Consider the following 25,545-nt stretch of genomic DNA (forward strand, 5'->3'; position numbering starts at 1 on the left):
CAAAATAAATAAAATCTCAATAGCCGGAGGCTAAAGAGAAATCACATCACAAGGCTAGCTAGCTCAAATATATGGATATCCATTCACATCCTCTTCTACTGGCACACCTCAATACTTCTCCAGATAAGGAATCAAAATTTGAAACTAATTACCCCCACTAGTCGTGCTAGTGAGGTGTTCAAATATATGGTCATGAAACTATGGTTTCAAAACTTATCTTAATAATTTGCTAAACATTGTCATTTCAAATATACACAGTAACTTTCACAATTTAAATCAAAACATCATAAATAAGGTCACAATACTTTCAAAAATTCAAAGCAAAAGTAAAATGCATATTTCATTCACTTTATCAATGAATTTTAAAGCATAGTGATGTTGTGCATAAACCTCAAACGAGTCGCCTCTTGGCCTTGACTCGATTCCTCGGGTTCTTTTCCGGTATTCTTTTCAACTGAAACACACAATTTTATAGTGTTTTAGTACCATAACTTAGCATAAATCCAAAAATAAATTTAACTTTACTTTTACCTAACTCTAACGTGCTAAACTCGACGTTCTTGAAATTTTGTGTTTTGGGGTTACTATTCACTACACTATTCAAGTGAAATTGTTGACTTTCTAAGGCTTAATAAGTATGGGAATTCCAAATTCACCCACATACCACATTTTGGTCACTAAATTTGTTGGTTTTGGTTGTTTATTCAAATTCTAGGTCTTTTAAAAAAAATTGAAAATTTCCAGTTTTGGTGCCTTAGGTTGCACTGTTCCATTGGTCATTTTACTGTTAGAATTTGATAAAACTTTCTTCATAGAAAATGTTCCCTATTATCTTAAGTTTATTCTCCTTTTTGAATCACCCCAATTGGAGTTTTGTAGCTCAAGTTATGTCCAAAATACAGTTACTGTTCATGCTGCAGATTTTAGTTCTGGCAAATTTATTGATCCAATTTCGTTCAGCAATTTGATCAAGTTAAGTCCATAATTTGGTCTAATTTTCTTCATATGAAATGTTCTACTATGTCTTAAGTTTCCATCGGTTCAAGAATCGTTGAAATCGGAGTTTTCTAGAGAGAGTTATAGTCATTGAAACTTTACTGTTCATATGATAAATCTGCAGTCCTGCAGATTCAGTGATCCAACTTTGCTCAGTAATTTGATTGGGTTAATGGCATAATTTGGGTTGGTGTTCTCCATGAAAGTTTTAGGTCTATATCCCATCTAACCACTGGTAAAATTTTAGCTCATTTTGACCTGCCTAGCTTAAGTTATGACCAAATAAACAAATACTGTTCATTTAGTTAGTTTATACAGGGCAGCCTGCAATTTTCCAACTTTGGTCATTTTGTTCACTAGGTTTTGGTAACTTTTTGGGTATGCTTCCTAAATTAAAATTATTTCATTTAGTGTCTATTTTCATTCCCAATTGGTCTCATACCAATTGGACTTGTAAAATTTCATTTTTGGTCCCTCAAAGGGACCTTGGTCATGCTGCCAGCAGCATGACCACACTCAACCCGAATTTGGTTTGGGTTCAAACACTTCTAACACACCTCAATTGGTCACAAATGACCATTATTCAACTCAAATAAGGTTAATTACATCATATGGCTCATTCACAAATTTTTCTCCCCAAACCCTAGGTGCCAAAAACCCTAAATTTTCAACTTCTCAATTCTAAGCAATTCAAGGCAACCTCAACCTACACATCATATAAGCATCACTAATCAAGCTAGAAGGCATGTTTAATTAAATCAAAACACATCAATTCCATAAACTTCCGTGGCTGCCAAAAATTCATTATTTCCATAAAAGCATCAATTCTTCCATTTCATATGAAATTTCAACTCAACTTCACTTAATTAAACTAAAGAAAAAGATTAAATTAACTTACCTCTCTTGTGAGATTTCCTAGCTAACCCACTCTTCACTTTCTTCCTTCCTATTCTTCTTCAATCTTCTTTTCTAGGGTAACTTAGAAGCTTTTTAAGATTTAGGGTTGAAATTTATGGGGGAAGAACTAAATTTTTCAAGCTTTAAAAGCTTGTTAATGGAGGAAAGTGAGAGTGAGGGAAAGAGAGACGTGAGTGACGGGTTGAGAGATAAGTTTTCTCCTTTTTTTTTTTTTTTTTGCTTCTTTTATGTCTTATGAAAGACCAAAAATCAATTTAATTAAATATATTAATTATTATTTTTATGACATCATGCATGATGTCATCACCTTTTTAACTTTTTCATTTTCCTTTTTTTTCTATTTATTTTTCTATTAGTTCTTTAATTTAATTCTCGATTCCAAAATTTATTTTCTCCATTTTATTTGACAGTTAGGTCAAGAGTCAGCTCTCGGGGTCAATTGACCAAATTGCCCATCGCCGGTTCATCCCGGTTTGCAATTAATTCAATATTTCTTCCGGCTCCCTGACCCAATTATTTGACTGGCTTAATAGTTCTTTTTTGTGATTTTTTCTTTTCCACTGTGTTCGTAATGGTCCTAAGGACCGAAGCGTCACATTTTACGATTCGAAATTTGAGTTTAAAATGACTTCGCAGTCCTTCCCGAAAAGGTCACCCATCGCTGTGGCTCTCGGCTCATTTAACTTCTTATGTTATGTTTTTCTTATTTATACTTAACTAATTGGCAATTACTAATTATTTGTGTTTATGGCTTATCTAGTTGTCTTAAGTGTGGTTCTAATCCCCTTAATTGTCCGGACCGACACCGATCACTGGAACAGTGAAATATACCAGGCCATGCAAATAGGGGTGTTACATTTGACCCCGTGTAACATGCCATATCCCATGTAACCTTCTGTTCTCCCTAAAACAAGAAGCATAAAGCAGTCCAGGGACTTACACGGCCTGACTCATGCAATGCTACATAGGCCGTGTAAAATGCACTAGATAAGACTTCCAATTTGACCTAGATTCTATTGCACTCATTCATAACATACTTTTAAGGCTTTTGGGACTCTAAAACAAAAGTTTTAAGCACCTGATATAAATACTAGAGGACAAAAACAAGCAAAAGAACAATTCACTTTACTTTCAAACCTAGTTTTCTAAGCAACTTAGAGAGATTCTACATCAAAGCTCAAGGAGAAGGATTCTCAGCTGAAGTTTCAAAAGTCCAAGGCTGCAAATCTTCATTTTTTATTCTTTTGTTCTATTTCCTCATATTTTTTATGTTCTTTTATCTTAATTTCGTTATGTTTGTTAAACTCACCATGAGTTAGTAGTTTATTTAATTCTAGGATTAGGAAAGTAGCACTCTCAAATTCTGTTATGGATCTACACTAAAGTTATTTAATAAATCTGAGTTTTGTTCTTTAATTTAATCTTCTATGTTCTTAATGCATGCTATATGTTGGTACCCATTTAGTTATGATATAAGATACTAATTGAAGAATTGAAAGGTGAAGATTAGTATTGGAAATCAGAATTTTGAACCCCAAAAATCTGACCTAGAGATAAACTAAAATCCTTTGTGGAGTTCTATAATTAATCAAAGAGTTTAAAGGGTTTTAATTGTTCGCCATGAAAATAGAGTTCAAGTTACTTAAAATACACCTTAGATGCCTTGAGAGGGGACTTAAAATATCTTAGGATTAATTTCCATCAAGGTAACATTTCTCAATTTGTTGAATAGGTAAGGTTAAATCCAAAATAAGGTTGAAGTGTGAAATCCTAATTCTGGAATTATTTTTATAAATTGCTTTCTAAGCTTAAGTTTACTACTTTGCCTTCTTTTATTCTCAATAGCTTTAGTTAGTTTAAATTAGTTTAATTTAAATCTCTTTCATCGTATTCGGTAGTATAAACAGTCAAAGTTGTTGTCTAGCTTGGTATTCACCAATTTCTCATGGGAATGATACTTTATTTACTGCTATATTACTTGTTCACGATCTATGCACTTGTGAGGTGGTAAACCAGCAAACATTCCCTTACTTCGGCTGCTGAAATCCTCTCTAGATTAAAGAACACAAAAACTTAAAAAAAACTCATAACTTTTTGTCATAAACCCAGATTTTTTATCCATTTAAATTGTTGGAAAGCTAATTCAATAAATTTTTCAACAAAAACATTTTCAAAAACAAATTTTCTATTTCTCAAAAATAAAAATTTCATTTTACTCCCCCTTCGATCAATAAATAGGTAAAAATAAAGATACTAAGAGATTTCGGAAATACCTAGACTTGAGTCAGCACAATCAACTAATTGAGAATGACGAAAATAAAAATTACATTGTAGAGTCTCCTAAGATTTTTCTTCAATTTCTTGCTCTCATTTAATCTTAATTGTGAAGCAATTTCATAATTTTGAATTTGGGACCTATAATCTTAATACAAACACTTTTAAAGTAGATTAATAGTATTGTTTATTATCATCAAAATATGGATTAAGACCCCTAAGTCCAACAATAAGCTGACTTAATAGTAAAAACACCATTCTTGGAAAACCCCAAAAAATGGAATCATGGGTACTACTAACACACAACATTTCGATAGTTGTGATTTTCAACATAATACAGTTAAGAATCAAATAAGCAAATCAAGACCAATCCCATCTTCCATTCAAACTAACAAACTCGACTGACTTCCTACTGGCCTCTTCTTTCAAAATAAGAACCAGAACATAATTTATGAAAGGCTCACCCCAAAGGTCCTGCCTTTCGGTAACTGTACCCAAAGAAGCTTAAGAAGGAAAGCATCATTCACTTAAAAACTTTGAATATTATTAAAAATCATAATAAGTCTATTACAACTTAAAAACTAAATACTCCTATCTTTTCACAAAAAATATAGTTTGAAGTGGCAAAGTACAAATATGAATTACAATAAATTAGACAATCACTCATTCTACCACAATATGAGTTGGTAAAACCAATCACTTAACACAAACTATAAGTAGTAAAATCATTTGTTTATTGCAATATATCATATGAACTGATATTATGTAGAGTTTTCAATTATGCAACTTTATTGAAAGTCAACTTCTTTAAAACATAGCAAAAATATGTAAACAGAAATGAGTCTTCGATTAAATGAGCATTCATTAAATAATATACAAACGTTCATAATGCTTACTTTATATCTGGTAACCATAATTGCATGATTCAATACATCAAGTGAAGGATTGAAAAATGAAGTTTGGTGTAGGAAAAATAAGAAATTGAACCTAGTATTCTAGACCTAGAGATAGGTTGGAAACCTTTGAGGAACTTTAATTGAATAATCAAGGAGCCTAATGGATTTCAATTAATTTTAATTTTAATACATTTTTTGTACCTTAAGAATGGACATTAGGTTATCTAGTATTATTCTCCTTCAAAGTAAAGTCATCCAAAATTGAGTAAATTGAATTATAAGATCATAGTTATTTGATGTTGTGAACCTCTAATTCTCGAATATTTTTATTATTGGTTGGTAGATTTTTTATGATTGATTTATTAGTCTTAGTTGATAATTTAGCTTTAATTTTCATTCTTTAAATTTAGTTTTTGAATTTTATTCTCAATTTAATCGTCTAGATAATCAAAATTGCTAAAATTTGATATTTAATATGGTCATTAGAAGGGCAATACTCTACTTATCATTATATTACTTAGTATAATCTAATAATTTAGTTTTACTTTTCATTTTAGTTTTAATTTTCATTCTTTATATTTAGTTTGTGAATTTTATTCTCAATTTAATTGTCTAGATAATCAAAATTGCTAAAATTTGATATTCAATATGGTCACTAGAAAAGCGACCCTCTGCTTATCATTATATGACTTAGTATGGTCTAATAATTTAGTTTTAATTTTCATTTTAGTTTTAATTTTCATTCTTTAAATTTAGTTTTTGAATTTTATTCTCAATTTAATCGTCTAGATAATCAAAATCGCTAAAATTTAATATTCAATATGGTCACTAGAAGAGTGATACTCTACTTATCATTATATTACTTGGTACGATGTAATAATTTAGTTTTAACTTTCATTCTTTAAATTTAGTTTTTGAATTTTATTCTCAATAGTTTTAATTTTCATTTTAGTTTTAATTTTCTTTCTTTAAATTTAGTTTTTGAATTTTATTCTCAATTTAATTATCTAGATAATCAAAATTGCTAAAATTTGATATTCAATATGGTCATTAGAAGAGCAATACTCTACTTATCATTATATTAATTGGTATGATCTAATAGTTTAGTTTTAATTTTCATTTTAGTTTTAATTTTTCATTCTTTAAATTTAGTTTTTAAATTTTATTCTCAATTTAATCGTCTAGATAATCAAAATTACTAAAATTTGATATTGTATATGGTCACTAGAAGAGCGATACTGTACTTATTATTATATTACTTGGTATGATCTAATAATTTAGTTTTAATTTTCATTCTTTAAATTTAGTTTTTGAATTTTATTCTTAATTTAATCGTCTAGATAATCAAAATTGCTAAAATTTGATATTCAATATAGTCACTAGAAGAGCGATACTATACTTATCATTATATTACTTGGTATGATCTAATAATTTATTTTTAATTTTCATTCTTTAAATTTAGTTTTCAAATTTTATTCTTAATTTAATCGTCTAGATAATCAAAATTGCTAAAATTTGATATTCAATATGGTCACTAAAAGAGCAATACTCTATTTATCATTATATTACTTGATATGATCCATGCATTTACGAAACACTAACAGAAAGCATTAATACTTATCGGTTGGAAAAGTTCCACTTGACAATTTTTGAAATTAGAAAAATAAAATCAACTAAATGCAAAATTGTTGAGTAAATTGAAAAAGTTGAGAGAATTATTGAGAGTGTTGAGAGAAGTGGAGTAGTTTGGAAATGAAAATTATAAGGTATTTTTCAAAAAAACTCTCAAAATACAATCATTATTTGGATGCCAAAGAGTAAAATTGATATTTATAAATTTAATTTTTTAAAAAAAATTGGTAAAAAGAAATAGAAAATTTAAGGCGAAAATGGTAAAAAAAATTAAATGAGTCAAGTGCTTTTGAACGCGCCATGTAGCGTGCCTAAAGGCCTGTTTGGCATTACTGTTGAAACTGCTATCGAGAAAATCACTTTTTTAAACATATTAGTTAGAAAGTATTAAAAAATAATTAATAATTAAATTTGATAAGTTTTAGTCATAAGAACACTAAAATAACAAAATAGCTATTTCAAACTATTTTTTTCAACGGCATCTAAAATAATACTTTTATTCAAAAAAATAGTTTTAACCTTTTAAACTCAATGACAAACAGGCTGTAAGTATTGTTATATATTCATTTTTTTTGTTAAGAAAAATATTGAATTTAATTGAATTAAATTAGTCATTTTGATCTAATCTGATTCACATGCTTTAAAGTTCAAAGTAAGGCTGGCTGTCGATTCAAGATTGAGCCTAAAAACGGTTGATCTTAATTACAATTTTAATCTAATCTAATTCACATGCTTTAAAGTTCAAAGTAAGGCTAGCTGTCGATTCAAGAATGAGCCTAAAAACCGTTGATCTTAATTACAATTTTGACAAGTTCAATTTTAGATCGATCTCATATCCAATCCAAACACAGGTCTAATTTATTCCTATCAATCATATGCTATAATAGTGAAATTTCAATTAATTGATATATTTTTTTATTAATAAAATATTATAAAAATTGTTGAAGTTCATGTTTTGACACTAAATTTAAAAGACAACAATTAAAATTTTATATTTAACAAAAAAATAATATATTTATATTAACAATACATTATAAATACAAATGCAACACATTTGTCAAAAAAAAAAAAAAAAACTGGTTTAACATAAAATGATCTTAATTAAGTGCCATGTTAACCGTTGAGCTTATGGGAAATGGTTAATGATCTAATCATACAAGTTGTGAGCTAATGCAAAGCCAAGAGCAGGATTATAACTGCTTGATTTAATTATGGGATATAATTGATAGAAATATTTATATTTATTATTGAAAAATTATGATAATTAATATATCTTAAATGTTTGATGGAATTATATTTAATTATTATTATTATTATTATAAATAAAATAATTAATAAAAATATATATTATATTATTTATTTTATTATTTAAATATATATATATAATTATTAATTTATTATATAATATATTAAATATATAATTATTTTTAAATATGTATAAAAGTAACATTATAATTATTTTATTTATTATATTTCATATTTATTTATTATTTATTATAATTTTAAATAATTTATTGACATGAAAAAATTTTTAGAAAAATATAAAAATTTTATAACTAAAAATTTTTTTAAAAATAATATAATTTTAATAAAAATAAAATAAAATCAGTTATTAATTAGTTAAAAATCTATCAAAAAATGAAGCTGATATAATTATAACCGATGATAAATATATCCTATCAAATGTTTATTTACTAAATAAATCGATTCACTTTTTTATATTTGTCGACTGTTATAGCTGCTTTCAAAATGTAAGTCAAACACCCATTCGGTGCCACGTGGAGAAGGCAATAAAGCATTGACACAGAGCATCGTAACTAAGGGTGGTGGTCCAAAATTAAGTCGGTGTGGCCGTGTGGACTGCACATTTCGGTCAAAATTGTCGTTTGGAACTTTGAATGGGTATTGACCGTACAGTTGGTGCTGAGATGCGTTTCAAATTTGAACGCTTTCTTTCTTTCAACTTCAAATCAAACACTTTCCATTTTCCATTTAAATTTGACTTCGTTTTTGTTTGGATTTTTCCATCACTGTATCTTTGATTTAGCAACATTATTAGCGTTAGATAATTAATAACCATGTTATTAATAAGTTAAAAAGTTTTTTTAAACTCTCTAACAATTACTTTAGTTACTTTTAGACTCTAAAGGCACTCGTTAGAAAGTTAAAAATAGACTTTAAAAGTAATTATTAAAAAGTTAAAAAGAACAAAATAAATTGATTAAAATTTATTTGAGTTAAATAAATTATTGTTAATTTAATTAATTTATTTAAGTCTATGAATTAAAAATTTTCTTTTATAAACATTTACTTAATATTATTTGTGTTTCGTTAAATATGAGTCTAGTATGCCTAATGTCACAGAGTCATGTAGCGACTGAAACTCTTTCTGCATTCATCACGAGTATATTAAAAATCACTAAATTTAACATTAAACATATGGAATAACAATAATAGTGTATAATATCTATATTTTTAATCATTTGTCTACTAAATAAAAATAGATGTCAACTAAATATCTGTATAAGTCACTTTATATAAATTTGATCTTTTTAAATATATGAGAATATATTTATTATCCTTTTTTATATATTGACCCACAAAAAAATTTTCTAGATCTATCGCTGGTTCTTCCAACTCAAAACTACGCCTTCGCCTCAAAGCTACTAAGGATGATTTCCCTCTAGGATGTCATTCATCCATGATTCTTTCACAAATTCAACCTTTTCCAGTAAAATAAAATAAATAAATAAATAAAACAAAACTTTTTCATTACAAATGATTTTGTTAAATTCGGAGAGAGTATCAATCAAATTATAATCAATTCATTTTAATTCGGGCTTATATAAGTGATTAGATTATTTTACAAATCAAAATTATTAATCAAGTCAATGCAACCTAACCATTTATATATTACCCTTTTAATTCATATTGTTTAGATGTGGGATTTTAACACTCTCCCTTCAGTGTAACTACATAGTTGTCACTTTACAATTAATTTGTATTTTTTATTTTTAACCCAACACGGGCCTGATTATAGGCTCTGATACTATATTAAATTCGAAAAGAGTGTTGATCAAATTATAATCAATTCATTTTAATTCGGACTTATGTAAGTGATTAGATTGTTTTACACATAAAATGACTAGTCAAGTCAATGTTGCAACCTAACCACTTATATATTACCATTTTTAATTCATATCGTTTCGATGTGGGATTCCAACAAATTTATCTACGCACTTAAAAAATCCTCAGCTATTGTATGATCTGATTTTTACTTTGCTTATCCTTTCCTCACCTATTTTTGTCTATAATAATTCTTATTTACACTCAGATATATGCATTCATCTAATTAAATATTAATACATCATTAAAATAATGGTGAATCTTATTATAAAATATGAGAAATTCTATTACAAAACATAATTATTTGATTTTTAATTGATTGGGTGTATTTTATTCTAGGTATCTAATAATTTTCTTTTTGTCTAAACCTGCCTCAAAGTTTGTGAATGAAGAATTATGGCTTATGTGGCATCTCACAGTGCTGTACAATGGAGCCATAGAAATTGTCTTCTAGAAGATGACAATAATCAAAAGTCTCTCATATGGACTCTCTTGGAGGGTTCTCACCTCTTGTGTGGTGGACATCTGAACTTTGACGCATTATTGATTGATTTTATTTAAGGAAAAGGCCTAGTTGCATTGCACAAGAATTCTCATCTATCTTCATTCTCCATCGACCTTACTTCAAATACCTTGAAGGAATGATTTGGACACAAAACTTTGCATTTGAATGGAAAACTTATCCCAAGTCAATGCAGAAAAGAAACACACAACTTACAACACTCAGCCCAGCGCCTGATCCTGGCCTATAACCAGATTTTCCTGATCCAATATTACAAGATTCTCAAGATCCACAAGACACTAGCTCATGTCCATGTATTGCAACGTGTATGAATCGGTTGATTCTAACGACTCAAATTATTAAAACTTTAATTTGAGCGCCCGTCACTTCCTTCATAAAGTTGTTGCATTGGATATCTGCTAGCTGTTGTTATGTTGTCTTTATAAAGTTTGTCGTTTGTGCGATTATAATCTTTTACTTTTCAATAAAATTCTGCTTTTTTAATTGTCTGTATAATTATTATACGTTTTTGCCCATAGGAATGTCATTTTTCCTCTCTGAACTGGCTGTAATAATTGTGTTTCTACCTCACTTCATCTACAAATAGAGGGAATGTCATTTGTAATCTTCAGAGTGAAATGAATAAACTTTGTTTGTTTGCCTTAATTTCTCTCTTTTAAAAGTTTTTAGAGTCAACTTTTTATATATTCATTGTAAGCATTATGCTCTACACTTTTCTCAATAGAGGATCATATGCATCAAAACATATTCCATATATGCAAGAAATTTCTTAAAAAATTACATAAATAAAAATGGAAGACAATCCATTTCTAATCCATATCATGTTAATCAGCTCAGCACATGAATTTCTGAATTAAATATATTAATAATTTTTAAAAAATATAAATAAAAAGCTCATTAATTATAATTTTAAAAAATAAAAGTGCTTTCTCAGTATTGAGACTACTGAGATAAGATAAAAGAAAAAATAAAATTCCATTTTCAGGTCCCAAAGTAATCACTTTAAATATCTAGGCTCAGTCCTTCAAGTAGATGAGAGATGTAAGGAGTATATTAGTCATAGGATTAAAGCCAGATGGTTGAAGTGGAGACGTGCCACTGGAGTTTTATGTAATCGTAAAATTCCCAATAAGTTGAAAAGAAAATTTTACCGTACAGTCATATGACCGGCTACGTTATATGGTATTGAGTGTTGGGCACTGAAAGAATCGTATGTCTCTAAGATAAAAATTGCAGAGATGAGAATGTTAAGGTGGATGAGTGGCCATACTAGACTAGATAAAGTCCGTAATGAGAGTATTAGAGAAAAGGTAGGAGTGGTGCCAATTGAAGATAAGTTGAGAGAAAGGAGATTGAGATGGTTTGGTCATGTGAAACGTAGACATACGGAGGCTCCAGTTAGACAAGTAGAGCACATTAGGTTAGAGGATAGAAAGAAAAAAAGGGGTAGACCTAAATTGACTTGGAGGAGAATAGTACAACATGACCTAGAAGCATTACACATTTATGAGAATTTAACCCAAAATCGTTTAGAGTGGAAAAAGCGAATCCATATAGCCGACCCTAAATCTTTGGGATAAAGGCTTAGTTTAGTTGAGTTGAGTTGAATTTAGTATAAACATTTTCTAAAAACAAAATAAAAAAATATTTTCATTGCCAAATAGTTCATGGCTACAAGAGGTAATCCTCAATCCAATGCCTCAAACCAATCAACAAAACTACTCAGAAAAAGCATGAATGATTTACAAATACTCCATTCTACTTGAACTTGTTTTGCCTTCAAAGACGGAACATGTTGTAGCAACTCCTGAAGCAGGAGCTGCACCAAAATAAATGATCTTCTATCTTTTCATTTGTTCTTTCATGTCTGCACAATATTCAAGTGCACAAGAACAAGAAAATGCAAAACATGGAACTGCTATTCCTTCTCTCAATTAGCTTTAATACAAGAGTTTCTCCAAAACAAGTCATAGAGAAAAGAATAAATCAAATATTAATTTGGTGGGACGACAAAGAAAATTCAGAAACAAGAAACTGAAAACAAAATGCAAAATTTCAGCAGGGTAGAATTCCTGTTGGCTCCTACAACTATAAAAATAAATGGGAAAAATGTCAGATGTATAACACGATATGTACATCATTAGCTTTACCTCCTATAGTCTCCAAACAGTAAGCTTTCATAATCTGTTCCTTTGAGAGTTTTTAGGACTTCATCCCAATTCTCAACCAGGTTAGACAACGATCCTTTATGTATCTTTACTTGACGACTCCTAAGATCGCTATGTGGAACCTTCAGAAAATCTTGAACCTCTAGCAATTTCTGCAAAAGACAAGAAAATAGAAATTAGGTGTTCCAATCCTTTTTCATGTTGTATGGTGAAATGAAGCCACATTTAATGAAGTAACTTGTGAAGTATTTCTCCACAAAAGGGTTCAAATAGTTTGGCTTACAGTGTGATTTTTAACTATATCCTCATAGTAAAGAATTATGTGCCTGGTGCTCTTGAAGTACTCTAATGCTTTTGTTGTTGTGTCTCTTACTTGCTCCAGATTGGGTATCAGCAGAGTAGCATTGATATAGGGTTTGTATCTAGCTAGTTTCTCTGCCTGAAAACATTGCTTACAATAAGAGATCTGACATTCAAGAGAGAGATACAAATAGATAGAGTGTGAGAGAAAGACCTCATCAAGTGAATGAACATGAGACTTGTGGATCCCATTTAACAGTTTAGCTTCTCGATCATAGGAATTTGCAAGTACTGAAATCATTCTGCGCAAAAGATTTCTCCTGAAGAGAAAGATTGCCGAAACACCTCTGGTTTTGAAATACTCGACTATTTCATCATGATGTTGCATCACACCCTACACCAATCATATAAAAGAAGGTTAATAGAAAAACAAGATGGAATAAAATTAAAAGAACAAAAAAATTGAAGGCGTGGAAAAGGACATTGTAAGATCCTATTAAAATCAGTTGCCCACCTAGTAGTTTTAGGTGGTATATTCTTTAAAACATCTAGTAACAAGTTCATCAAGGCAAATTAAAGATTTTATTCAGTGTTGACAGTCAAAGGAACCTATGGATGTTGACCAGTAATAGCCACATCATATTGAAAGAATCTAGGGTAGACCTCACAAGTCATACACAAGCATGGTAAGAGCCATGTAACCTGAGTTTGAAATTCACAACAAACATGTTATCCCATATTGCTTTGAGATAAGGTGCTTGTGCTATATATAAGACTTGAGCAAACCTCTTGATGGAGAACAAATAAAGAACAAAGAACAAATCAAGGACCAATCCTTGAAAAGAAAACTAATTTTCAATAATTTTATTAATCTCAATAATAATCATAGTCTAAATTACTGAATAATAAAAAATTAGCTCTCTTTTATAGAGCTTATAATAATTTAGGAATAGAAATCCTAATAAACTCTAATTAGGAATGCTAAATAAGATAAACTAGGAAATAATAAACCTAATAATAATAAAATTCCTAAATAATAAGAACTCTTTAAATTTCCTAATTCTATAATAATTAAAATTCCTAAATAAAACTCTAAGTTTCCTATACTTCATTATTCTCCCCTAGTTGGAGAAAACTCGACCTCGAGTTTTAAAGTGTTGAAGGATCAAGAATTAAATAAGGAGAACACATAGTACGACTTTTTTGGACAGTAACAATAAGAATAACTTGAAAAAGTTTATGCTCGTTTTTGTATTCTTAAAAACATCTTCGAATTTTTCTTCTTGTTCATTTTTAACGTAAGGCTTCTTTCCTTGATTTACAATTTGAATTTCTTCTTTAAATTCTTGCAAAACTATTGATAATTCGTTAAGCTCTACTTTTGATAACTTATTAAGCTTTAATTTTGAGAACTTATCAAACTGTGCATTCAATTCTTTCAAACTTTAAATCACAAGTTCTTTCCTGCATTTCTCAAGCTCTCTTTCCTTGACTTATAAGAATTGTTGTAAATCTTAATATTCCCTTTCTTTATTTATTAAAATCTGTTTGATCTCTCTATATTCACCGCATAAGAAAGAACACCTTTCACGATCACATTTATAGTTATAATTGTCTAACCAATGATATAGAGATAGTAATTGACCTTTATGAAATTCAATGTAATAATTAATTTCTTCAAGAATATTTTTGTAGTAATTGATCTCCTCTTCTAGTCTCTCAATATAAGTTTTCATGATATTTGAAGTAAGAAAACATACCTTACTTGAAGAAAAAATCAAAATTCAGCTTTTAAGAGTTGTTTCAGCAGAAAACGGGTTACAAAATCAGATGCAAGACATCAACTTAGCAAAGTAGGGTACTATTGGAAATTGTTGACTAGCAAGGGTGATGACATGGCAGTGATGTGGCCAAAGAGAGCTGACATGGCAATGGTTGATGCAGCAGAAATTTTATGCAAATAGGAGCACAGAAAGACTTGGTAAGCACATCTTGGTTTGGGGTGGATTTGACCCAACCTGTCGAGTTTTAAAGTTGGAGGTGTTGGAATGGGTTTCCGACGGCAGGAATGGGCAGATTGACGATAGCAGGGCTGCTATAATTGATCAGATGCTGAAAAAATCTAGAAAATTTGCGAGCCCAGAATCGGATCAAGATCTGATGCGATTGGATCTTCTTTTCCGAGAAGCTGCAGGTGATCGGAACAGTGTCAGAAGGGTCGCTCCATGCCAGCAAGTGCTGTGCCGATGGTGGCAAGGCTGCCTGGTAGCCGAACTGTGGTCAATATGTGGGAAGGGTGTTGCCAGCGATGGGTTTTCTATTTCTCACGAATTTGTTTCTTTCTTTCCTTTTTTTTTTTTTTAAATAAACTAAAGCCAAAAAATTTTGGATAAAAAGTAGAGGGAAATTTTGAGGGCACAGTACAAGGTCTGAACTTTGCGAAAGCTTATGGAAATTTGGATTGAATTTAGGCTCTGATACCAAAATTGATGTAGAACAAATAAAGAATAAAGAACAGATCAAGGACCAATCCTTGAAAGAGAACTAATTCTCAATAATTTTATTAATCTCAATAATAATCAGAGTCTAAACCACTGAATAATAAAAAATTAACTCTCTTTTATAGAGCTTACAACCCTCATTAATTTAGGGATAGAAACCCTAATAAAACTCTAATTAGAAATACTAAATAAGATAAATTAGGAAATAATAGACCTAATAATAATAAAATTCCTAAATAATAAAAACTATTTAAATTTCCTAATTCTATAATAATTAAAATTCCTCAATAAAAATCTAAGTTTCCTATATTGCATTACCTCCTCTCTTTGAACTAGCTTTTAGGGTAGAGTTAGGTCCGATCTATTTTCTTTATATGGTATTAAAGCCTACCCTACTTTAATTTTGGGCCACTCGCAAGTGTGTTCACCTGCAAACTCCACGCTCTAAATGTTTATACTTGGGCGTAAGGGGAGTATGTTATCTCATATTGGTTTAAGATAAAGTGTTTATACTATATATAAGACTTGGGGTAACCTCCTCCACTAGGGTTAGCTTTTGGGTAGAGTTAGACCCGATCCATCTTTTTTACAAAACATAAATGACATTGTTGAACCACTATTTTACTAGATCAAGAAGCTTTTGTTTCCTACATTGCTAAATCTATTTTACTAATCACTAGATCAAACAAGCAGTTGCAACAATTGTTCTCAGGATGCCTTAGACTAGGAGTAAGTATTGTTTGATTCAATTTGAAACTAAGCACAGAAGAAATAACCAAAATGTTTGTAATCAAGTGACCAAATCAAAAGCATACTAATTTGGTTCAGTTTGGTTTGATTCACTAGTTTTTAATCACATTATATAAAGAAATACATTTTCATATAATATTTGTATAAATATATAATTAGGTTTTGTTTGATTATTTCAATTTTTTCACCATGAAAACTTAATCTAAATAAAAATAAATAAATGTGTTAGTTCAGTTAATTGTCTTTGTTTCAAATAAATAGAGCTCAACCCCACCTTAGATAACACCCACTACAGTAAAAAAATGCTTCCTCAAACGCACCAAAGTTATAATCAACCTCTATTCATTAGGCAATAAAGAGAAGCGAAAATTTAGATTTTCTTGACTTTTGTTCTTATTTGGTTTAAAATTGAGGCAGAAAGGAGCAAAGAAAATAATATAAGAAAATTAATTCTCAGGTCCACTTAAATTTTCTAGCTAAAAAGGTAAGACTTTGTTGGATAACTTCTCGAAGCAACGCCTGCACATAATATACAACCTCTTTTTTGTCAAGGATTTGAATAACGCTCTTTTTGAGTTTTATCCCCATTTTCCCTATATATCAAAAATTCCCTTCCCTGTCCACTTTCAATTAAGCCACACCTTAGCATCATACCACCATGAACTTCTATGATCAAGTTTTATTGCATCAATGGAACATAATGGAATCAACATTTAATCCATTTAAGTTTGTTAATGTAGAATTCCAATTGGGTGTCTTTACTCACTACTCAATAGCATAGTTTTGGAGCAAGTTCTGAACTGAAACTAGAAATAGAGCATGTGAAAGAACCATAGAAATCAATTAAGTTTTCCAAAAAAAAAAAAAAGCAAAAACCATAAACCTTCATGCTGATCCACGTAGGATGTACCACATTTCAAGCCTAAAAAAGCACGTTGGCTTTGGCCATTGACATGAACTAGAACATTTGGTTGGACCTTGGGATAACTTTGCTGCCTTTTTTTTTTTTTTTCACACCCTAGGTCACCAAAAAAAATGGTAAAGTCTATCACCCAGCCAACCACCAGGGAAAAAGAAAAAGTAGTGATTAAATAGAAGAACAGCCCAAGGACATTAAGAAAGTCCTTAGAAATAATTGCGCTTGAGATTTATCCACTAAAATGTTCATTCAGTACTTCAGGTACAATTTCAAAAAGAACTGTTCAATGATATTGCACACAGACATAAGGACATCCACCAGACTCACCTAAATACCTAATGGACACACAACCCAAAGTATAACCTCAAAGCCTTAAATCATTAAGCATTTTCCTGCACAAAAGCCAAAAGGCCACTTCAAGAATTGCCCAATACATAAAGAAATGCTTCAGTCCTAGATTTCAAATATAATTGTGCAACATTGCATATTAACCAACAAATGCATAGAAAGAAATGCATCATATCCAGTGCCATTGTGATTGTAGAAAGAGATGATTCTCATTGATTTCAATTAATCTGTACATTGGTATATATATACAATTGATTCATATAATTGTGTTCTACTAATTAGGAAGAAATCCTAAATAAGAAATCCTAAATAGGAATACAGAATACAGAATATACAGAGAAATAATATAGTGATTGACTTTCCATAACACTCCCCCTCAAGTTGGAGCATAGATGTTAATCATGCCCAACTTGTTACAAATGTAGTCAATCCTAGCTCCATTTAGAGCTTTTGTGAAAATATCTCCTAACTGCTCTCCAGTTTTGATGTGTCCTGTTGAGATGATCTGTTGTTAAATCTTTTCACGAATAAAATGACAATCAATCTCAATATGTTTGGTCCGCTCATGAAACACCGGATTAGAAGCAATATGAAGAGCAGCTTGATTATCACACCACAATTTCGCAGGCAGGGAGGTCTTAAAACCTGTCTCATCTAGTAATTGAAGTATCCACATTACCTCACATACTGATTGTGCCATGGCTCTGTATTCGGATTCAGCACTAGATCGAGAAACTACACTCTGCTTCTTGCTTCTCCAAGACACTAAATTTCCTCCAATAAAAACGCAATATCCAGTAGTTGACCTTCTGTCAACCTTAGATCCAGCCCAGTCGGCATCTGAAAAACATTCAATATTCAAATGCCCATGATTACCATATAGCAAACCTCTTCCTGGAGCGCCCTTCAGATAACATAAGATTTGTTCCAAGGCTTCCCAATGAGCAACAGTTGGGGAAGACATAAACTGACTTACCACACTAACAAAGATAAGCAATGTCGGGACGAGTGGTATGTAAGGTAGTTCAATTTTCCTACAAATCTCGTGTATCTCTCTGGATCTTTAAACATCTCACTATCCCCCGCTACTTGATTTGTAAAGTTGGAGTCATTGGTGCGCTACAAGGCTTAGCACCTAATTTTTCTGTCTCTGTCAATAGATCGAGGACATATTTTCTTTGAGACAAGAAAATACCCTTCTTACTTCTCATAACTTCGATACCCAAGAAATACTTTAACAATCCCAAGTCTTTGGTCTGAAACTGAGTTTGGAGGAAGGTTTTAAGAGATGAAATACCTGCAGAGTCACTCCCAGTGATGACAATGTCATCCACATAGACTACCAAAAGAATTAGATCAGCCACAGATTGCCTATAAAATACTGAGTGATCACACTTACTCTTTTGCATACCAAATTCCTGTACTGCTTCACTGAATCTCCCAAACCATGCCCTAGGACTTTGTTTCAAGCCATAAAGAGACTTCCGAAGCCTACAAACTTTACCCAACTCCCCCTGAGCAACAAACCCAGGTGGTTGCTCCATATACACCTCCTCCTGAAGATCACCATGAAGGAAAGCATTCTTGATATCCAATTGATGCAGGGGCCAATCATATGTAGCTGCTAAAGAGATAAATAAGCGAATAGAAGTAAGTTTAGCTACAGGAGAAAAAGTATCAGAGTAATCAACCCCATATGTCTGAGCATATCCTTTTGCTACAAGGCGTGCTTTTAACCTAGCCACAGAACCATCAGGATTTACCTTTACTGTAAATACCCATTTGCAACCAATAGCTTTCTTACCAGTGGGCAAAGGCAATAGTTCCCATGTACCATTAGCATCTAAAGCCTCCATTTCCTCTTTCATAGCATCACACCAGCCAGGATGAGACAGTGCCTCACCAACAGTATTAGGGATAGGAACAGAGTCTAAAGAAGTAACAAAACACCGAGAACAAGAAGACAATTGATTATAAGAAACAAAAGAAGAGATAGGGTAAGTACATGAACGTTTACCTTTACGAAGAGCAATGGGTAAGTCTAGATCAGAATCATGATCAGTATGAGGTACAGGATCTCCCAACGAAGTAGCTGGTGGAGGATCTGAGTCAGGAATCTCCAATCTCCTGGAATAAACATGAACAACGGGAGGTCGAGTAGGTCTAGAGACAGAAGGAACATGCTGTGGGAGAGGACTAGACATTGCTTGGACAGTATATATTAAGAGATCATCCTCCTCCCCCTGACTCTCATACACAGATGATGGAGGAAAAAATGGAGTGAACTCAAAAAATGTGACATCTGCAGAAACAAGATAACGATTAAGAGTAGGAGAGAAACAACGGTACCCTTTTTGGAGCCGGGAGTACCCAAGGAAGACACATTTGAGAGATTTTGGTTCCAATTTAGTAACCTGTGGACGAACATCACGCACAAAACATGTACAACTAAAAATACGGGGTTCAATAGGGAACAAAGATTTTGTAGGGAACAAAGCAGTATAAGGAATATCCCCATTAAGGACAGAAGACGGCATACGATTGATCAAAAAACATGCCGTAGAAACTGCATTCGCCCAAAAGTGTTTAGGTACTTTCATATGAAAAAGAAGAGCACGAGTTACCTCAAGAAGATGCCTATTTTTTCTTTCGGCCACACCATTTTGGGATGGGGTATCCACACAGGAAGACTGATGAAGAATGCCATTTTGTGTCATATAAGACTGAAATTGTGCTGAAAAGTATTCTTTGGCATTGTCACTTCTTAATATGCATGAAATATTAAATTGAGTTTTGATTTCATTACAAAAGGCACAAAAGATAGAAAATAACTCGAGCGATTCTTCATTAAATATAACCGTGTAACACGAGTAATCATCAACAAAAGTAACAAAATAACGAAATCCAGTTTAGAAATGAGAACAAGGACCCCAAACATCGAATGAACTAACTCAAAGGGGATGAAGCCCGTTTATTGACTCTAGACACGAAGGCAAACGATGATGTTTTGCAAGCGACACGACTCACATTCTAGTCTTGATAAAGATCAAATTGAGGACACAACTTCTTCATGGTAGACAAAGAAGGATGACCCAATCTACAATGAGCTTCAAGAGGTGTTACGGTACTGGAGCAAACAAGCGACCGCGGTACATGATTTTCAAGAATGTAGAGACCACCTGACTCGCGTCCTCTACCAATAATACGCCGTCGTAAGATCCTGAAACAAACACAGTCGGAAAAAGGAAGCAGAACAATTTAAGGTACGAGTAAGTTTACTAACGAAAGTAAATTAAAAGAGAATTTTGGTAGACACAAAGCAGAAGACAAAGAAATTGTGAAGTCGGGTTGCGATTCAGAACCCATGACACAAGAAGTAGAACCATCGGCTAAAGTAATGTGATGTTGGAAGTGAGATTAGAGTAGCGGATAGAAGACTAGAATTACTGTCATGTGATGCATGCTTTGAATCAATAACCCATTTGGATGAGGAAGACACAAGGCATGTAGTGGATTTACGACTCGTGATCGCGATGTGAGAGGCTGGTAGGCTTTAGAGATGCACGATCTTTGGAAAAATTGTGCAAAATCATCTGCAGATACCAAAATAGTTTTCTCGGAGGAAGATCTTTGTAGAATTCTCTGCTGCCATATTTGCCATCTGTGATCGCGATTTTTCTTACGAAGTTGCGGACAATTATATTTTGTATGGCGGGCTCATGGCAATAATAACAAATGACTCCTCTTGAGTCCTGATTAGAACTAGCCTCTCCATTCTGATTACTACATTTGCTGTAATTCCTCCTCTACTTCCTCTTCTATTACCACTGTTGTCCATTTGGATTACGGCTAATAAGAGCACTCTTGGCGGTGTGAAGATTGAGTACTCTGCATCGAAGAACCCGTGTGAACGTTTCATGCAGAGGAAATCTCGGAGCGGAGAGAATCGAGATTTAGCGATCTCATACTCAAGGAAGGCACAAGAAAACTCATAATGACCGATTGCTCCGTTGGGCTCTTTGAACTTTCACATTAGGACTAAAAGGCAACAATACATTAAGTTCCTCATATACCCGTTTAAAATTCATAAAATAAGCCATAAGAGACTTATCCTCTTTCTCAGCACGATAGAATGCCTTACAAACATCATAAATACGGGAGATATTCCCTTTACGAATCTGAGAAAATCTAAGTAATCCATCAATTCCTTAACAAATTCACGGTGATTAATTAAACTAATTACCTCACTATGAATCGAGTTCAATTTGCAAAAACAACCGAGCATCCTCCCTTAGCCAAGTTTGTCGTGTATCATCGTGGGTGGATCTTTAGTAAGGTGATCATCCTTATCAATGCTACGCAAATAGACCCTACGATCTTACTCCACTCCTGTAATTCGAACCATTAAGTTTGTGTTCCGTGATCTTAGTCATCACCGGAATCACATCAGAAATAACATTCTTATTGTCTGCCATTTGTTGAGACAAAGAAAACTAACCGAAACGCTAATCCAAAGTGCTTATAGCAGCAAAATAATCCAAAATCACAAATCAAGCAAATACCGAAATAGGATCTGAGAGCCAAACCTCAGAAGTACTTTAATGGTGTCTTTGGATCGAACAAAGACACGGTGGTGGAATGAGGGGGTTGAGACGATGCCGGCGATGTTGATCGGGGTTGAAACGGCCGATCGGCGGCCAAGGTCTCTCCTGAGCTGGGTAGTGAGAACAAATAGTCACCCTAGATTGATGACCAGCTCTGATACCATGTAGAAAGAGATGATTCTCATTGATTTCAATTAATCTGTACATTGGTATATATATACAATTGATTCCTATAATTGTGTTCTACTAATTAGGAAGAAATCCTAAATAAGAAATCCTAAATAGGAATACAAAATACAGAATATACAGAGAAATAATATAGTGATTGACTTTCCATAACAGTGATCATGGAACCGAAATGTGTTTCTGATTTACACTATACAGCTACTGGTTTGTTCAGATATTGCACTCATAGATCACATGCAAGGCAGCCAGGAATTTATATTACAAGTTACAACCACGAGAGAATAAAATATATTTCAGTTTCATATATCTATTTCTGCCACTTAAAAATCCAGGCTGATCACCTCCATGAACACATTTTAAGTAATTTGTCATATTTTGTTGGGATAACCCATGAACTAAAGTGATGTCACTGATGACCTTATTTTAACAACTAGAAAGGCATTTTCAGGATCCAGATCTGATCATGGATTACAAAGAAATTTCTATTTCCTCCAAGAAATATAAACAAGTGACCAACTCTTCCAATATGCCCAATCAAAAAGCTTAAGCTTGGAAGAAAGGAGCCATTCAATAGTCAGTTTCTTTTTCATAATTAGGAGAATATAATTTAGTTGATTGGAAATCAATAGCTTAGTAGGTTCTTGTATGAAGGAGCAACTTTTAGTTAATTACATGACATTGTCAACAAATTAGCAGCATACCATATATTGATATTATCTTTTATTGTAACTATGTGCTCCTGTGTTTATGGAACACACAATTGAAGAAAAAAAGATGAAGTTACTGATTCTTTTGTTTCTGAGGATGTTGGCCATCTAGTCAAATCACACAAACCTTTTTCTTGTTTCTTTTTTCTCATCCTATTTCAAATTTTATCATAATGAATAAGATAAAATAAAACGAGATGCACGAACAGCATATTTGATAGCTCTAGAGCTAGAGCTACTGAGAAGTTCATTGACATGTTACGAATAAGTCACATACATGAAGACCAGTACATGTCTTCAAATTTTGAGGCCAACTCATATGCTACTTCTTTGATAGGCTAGACAAGCTATTATTGTGGATACAGGGAGTAATCATGCCAAACACAAAACTCCCTAGTTCAAGTATTGTATAATAAGGTATGCAGAATTCTCATATACTCACTAGTTCAAGTATTGTATAATAAGGCATGCAGAATTCTCATATACTCACTAGTTCAAGTATTGTATAATAAGGTATGCAGAATGCCAAACACAAAACTCCCTAGTTCAAGTATTGTATAATAAGGTATGCAGAATTCTCATATACTCACTAGTTCAAGTATTGTATAATAAGGCATGCAGAATTCTCATATACTCACTAGTTCAAGTATTGTATAATAAGGTATGCAGAATTCTCATAGATATAGTTCATATGAGAGGATTACACATAATTAGCACATATTGAGATAAGAAATGGATAAATGAATAACTAGTACTCTCACCTGATTGAGCATCCACTTTAAACCAACGGCAGCAGTGCACTCATTCCTGGAAGCACTACTTAGCCAGTCTAGATTATAAATTTTGTCCAAAGTTTCTGTAATCATTGAAACATTACTCCTTCTCACTTTAACAGAAAAAATCTCTCCATTTGAGCTTATGTTAGTATGGTTATTTAATAAAGTCTCAAACCATCCACTCCCAGATCTCTGCATTGACAGAATGGCAAAATACCGCACCGGATTGCATGCACATTCAGCCCTAAAATGTACCAAATAATCATATTACTAAAGTTAACAAAGACTTTGAAGTAAAATGCACTACGTTAATGTCTCACCTGCTATAAGTTTTGGGCTTAGGGTAGTGCACATAAGGAATTTCCCAGGGTTCAATATTAGGTTCTGGGCATGGCTTTTCAATCACTCCAACACTCAAAATTCCAGGATTGTTGTGGATGCTAATTTGCTTAAGACAAATTGAGCATGTGTAAACACCACAGACCATTACAAACACCAGAACAACCATTCTTAGTAACAGTGGAGACTTCTTAGGAGCCTTTATGATGAAAATATCCTGTAATTCACGAATTCCCGTATGTTAAAACATTACAAAACCAAATTAACAAATATGGGTTTGAGCAAATTTGTCAAAGTTTAAGCCTTATAATGATTATAAGCAGGGATTCGGCACTACAACTAGTACCCAGACGAGTAAAAGGGTAAATCGAAAGAAAACAGTAAAGGATATTGATGGAAATATCCAAGTAAAGCCTGATATGTAGATTTCAATCCAAGTTGAGCTAAATAAGCTACTGTTACTGTCAAAAGAAGATAACCCAGATTTCCCTTTCAGATTGATATGTCCCAACAACGTTACATTACATAGATTGGTACTATTGTATGTGGGTTTGCTTCTTTCCGAATATATATACAAAGCAAACCTGTAAATATGGGGAAAACTGTATGATAAACAAATAAAAACCAGATCACAAAACACCACAAAATCACATGTCATCCCCGAAATAAAAAAAAAATTAAAAAAAAAAATTCACAGACAAAGATATGCATAAAATGCCTACTTATATAAATAATATAGACACACACAAGATAAAGGGGAACAAATTTACGAAGGCGATTAAGAGCAGACCTTAGAGAAGAAGCAAAGATCGTCAGGCATAGTTTTTGATAGCTTGAAAAGGAAGAGGAAAAAAAGGCATTTGGCAGCTCAGATTCCTTCTTTACATTCACTGTCCAGCTTTATCTCTCGCGTTTCAACTCATTATTACTACCATATAAAAGGCAAAGAATTCAAAATATTAAAAATAAAAAATAAAAAGCAGAGAGAAAGGGTTTTCTCGTGAAGAACAAAATAATTAGGATGCTTTTAGACCGTTGCACGCTCTGGACGTCTATGTTAATTGTGATAATGTGAAGGCATTCATCTGCTGCTGCCAGACCTTTTACAGAAGGGTCAAGATGTGGAGTTATCATTTGTAAACCGAAATGCAGAGCTATAAAACGACGTCCCATTTCAGCGTTTTGCTTAAAATCAAAGAGGATTGAAATTACTTTGTCGTTTCTAGTAAAAGAAAAATATTTTCATTCTTGTTTTATCTTATAATTAATATTTAAATTCTTTTACTTTCAAAAATACCCAAAACATTTCTAAATTTTAATTTTGTTATAAACTTTCATCCTTCTATTTATTTTCTTCAATTTTTATTGAAAAAATAAATATTTTCATCTCTAAATTTTTATTATTATGAATAATTTTATTGCTTATTGACTATTTTTTAACTTCTTAACTAATGGTTAAATTAATAAAATAAATGAAGGATTAATGGAGATGTGTTTGAAAATATTGAATTAACAAATTAATAGACAAAGTATTAATACAATCAAATATGAGGCATTAAATTTTGCATTTTAAAATATTAAG

At 31.9% G+C, this 25,545-nt stretch overlaps 1 protein-coding gene across 1 annotated transcript; it reads right to left on the minus strand.

The window, feature by feature from the left end:
- Positions 1 to 12,266: 12,266 nt before the first annotated feature.
- On the minus strand, positions 12,267 to 25,070 carry LOC110668446 (uncharacterized). The gene is made up of 6 exons (XM_021829662.2): positions 24,754 to 25,070; positions 23,945 to 24,180; positions 23,610 to 23,868; positions 13,048 to 13,227; positions 12,817 to 12,972; positions 12,267 to 12,685 (listed from the first exon to the last, which is right to left on the minus strand). Exons 1-6 carry the CDS (start codon positions 24,781 to 24,783, stop codon positions 12,512 to 12,514), a joined length of 1,035 nt encoding a protein of 344 aa, XP_021685354.2. The 5' UTR covers positions 24,784 to 25,070; the 3' UTR covers positions 12,267 to 12,511.
- Positions 25,071 to 25,545: the final 475 nt, after the last annotated feature.

This window comes from Hevea brasiliensis, chromosome 2 (assembly GCF_030052815.1).
Source record: "Hevea brasiliensis isolate MT/VB/25A 57/8 chromosome 2, ASM3005281v1, whole genome shotgun sequence".
Lineage (NCBI taxonomy): Eukaryota > Viridiplantae > Streptophyta > Magnoliopsida > Malpighiales > Euphorbiaceae > Hevea > Hevea brasiliensis.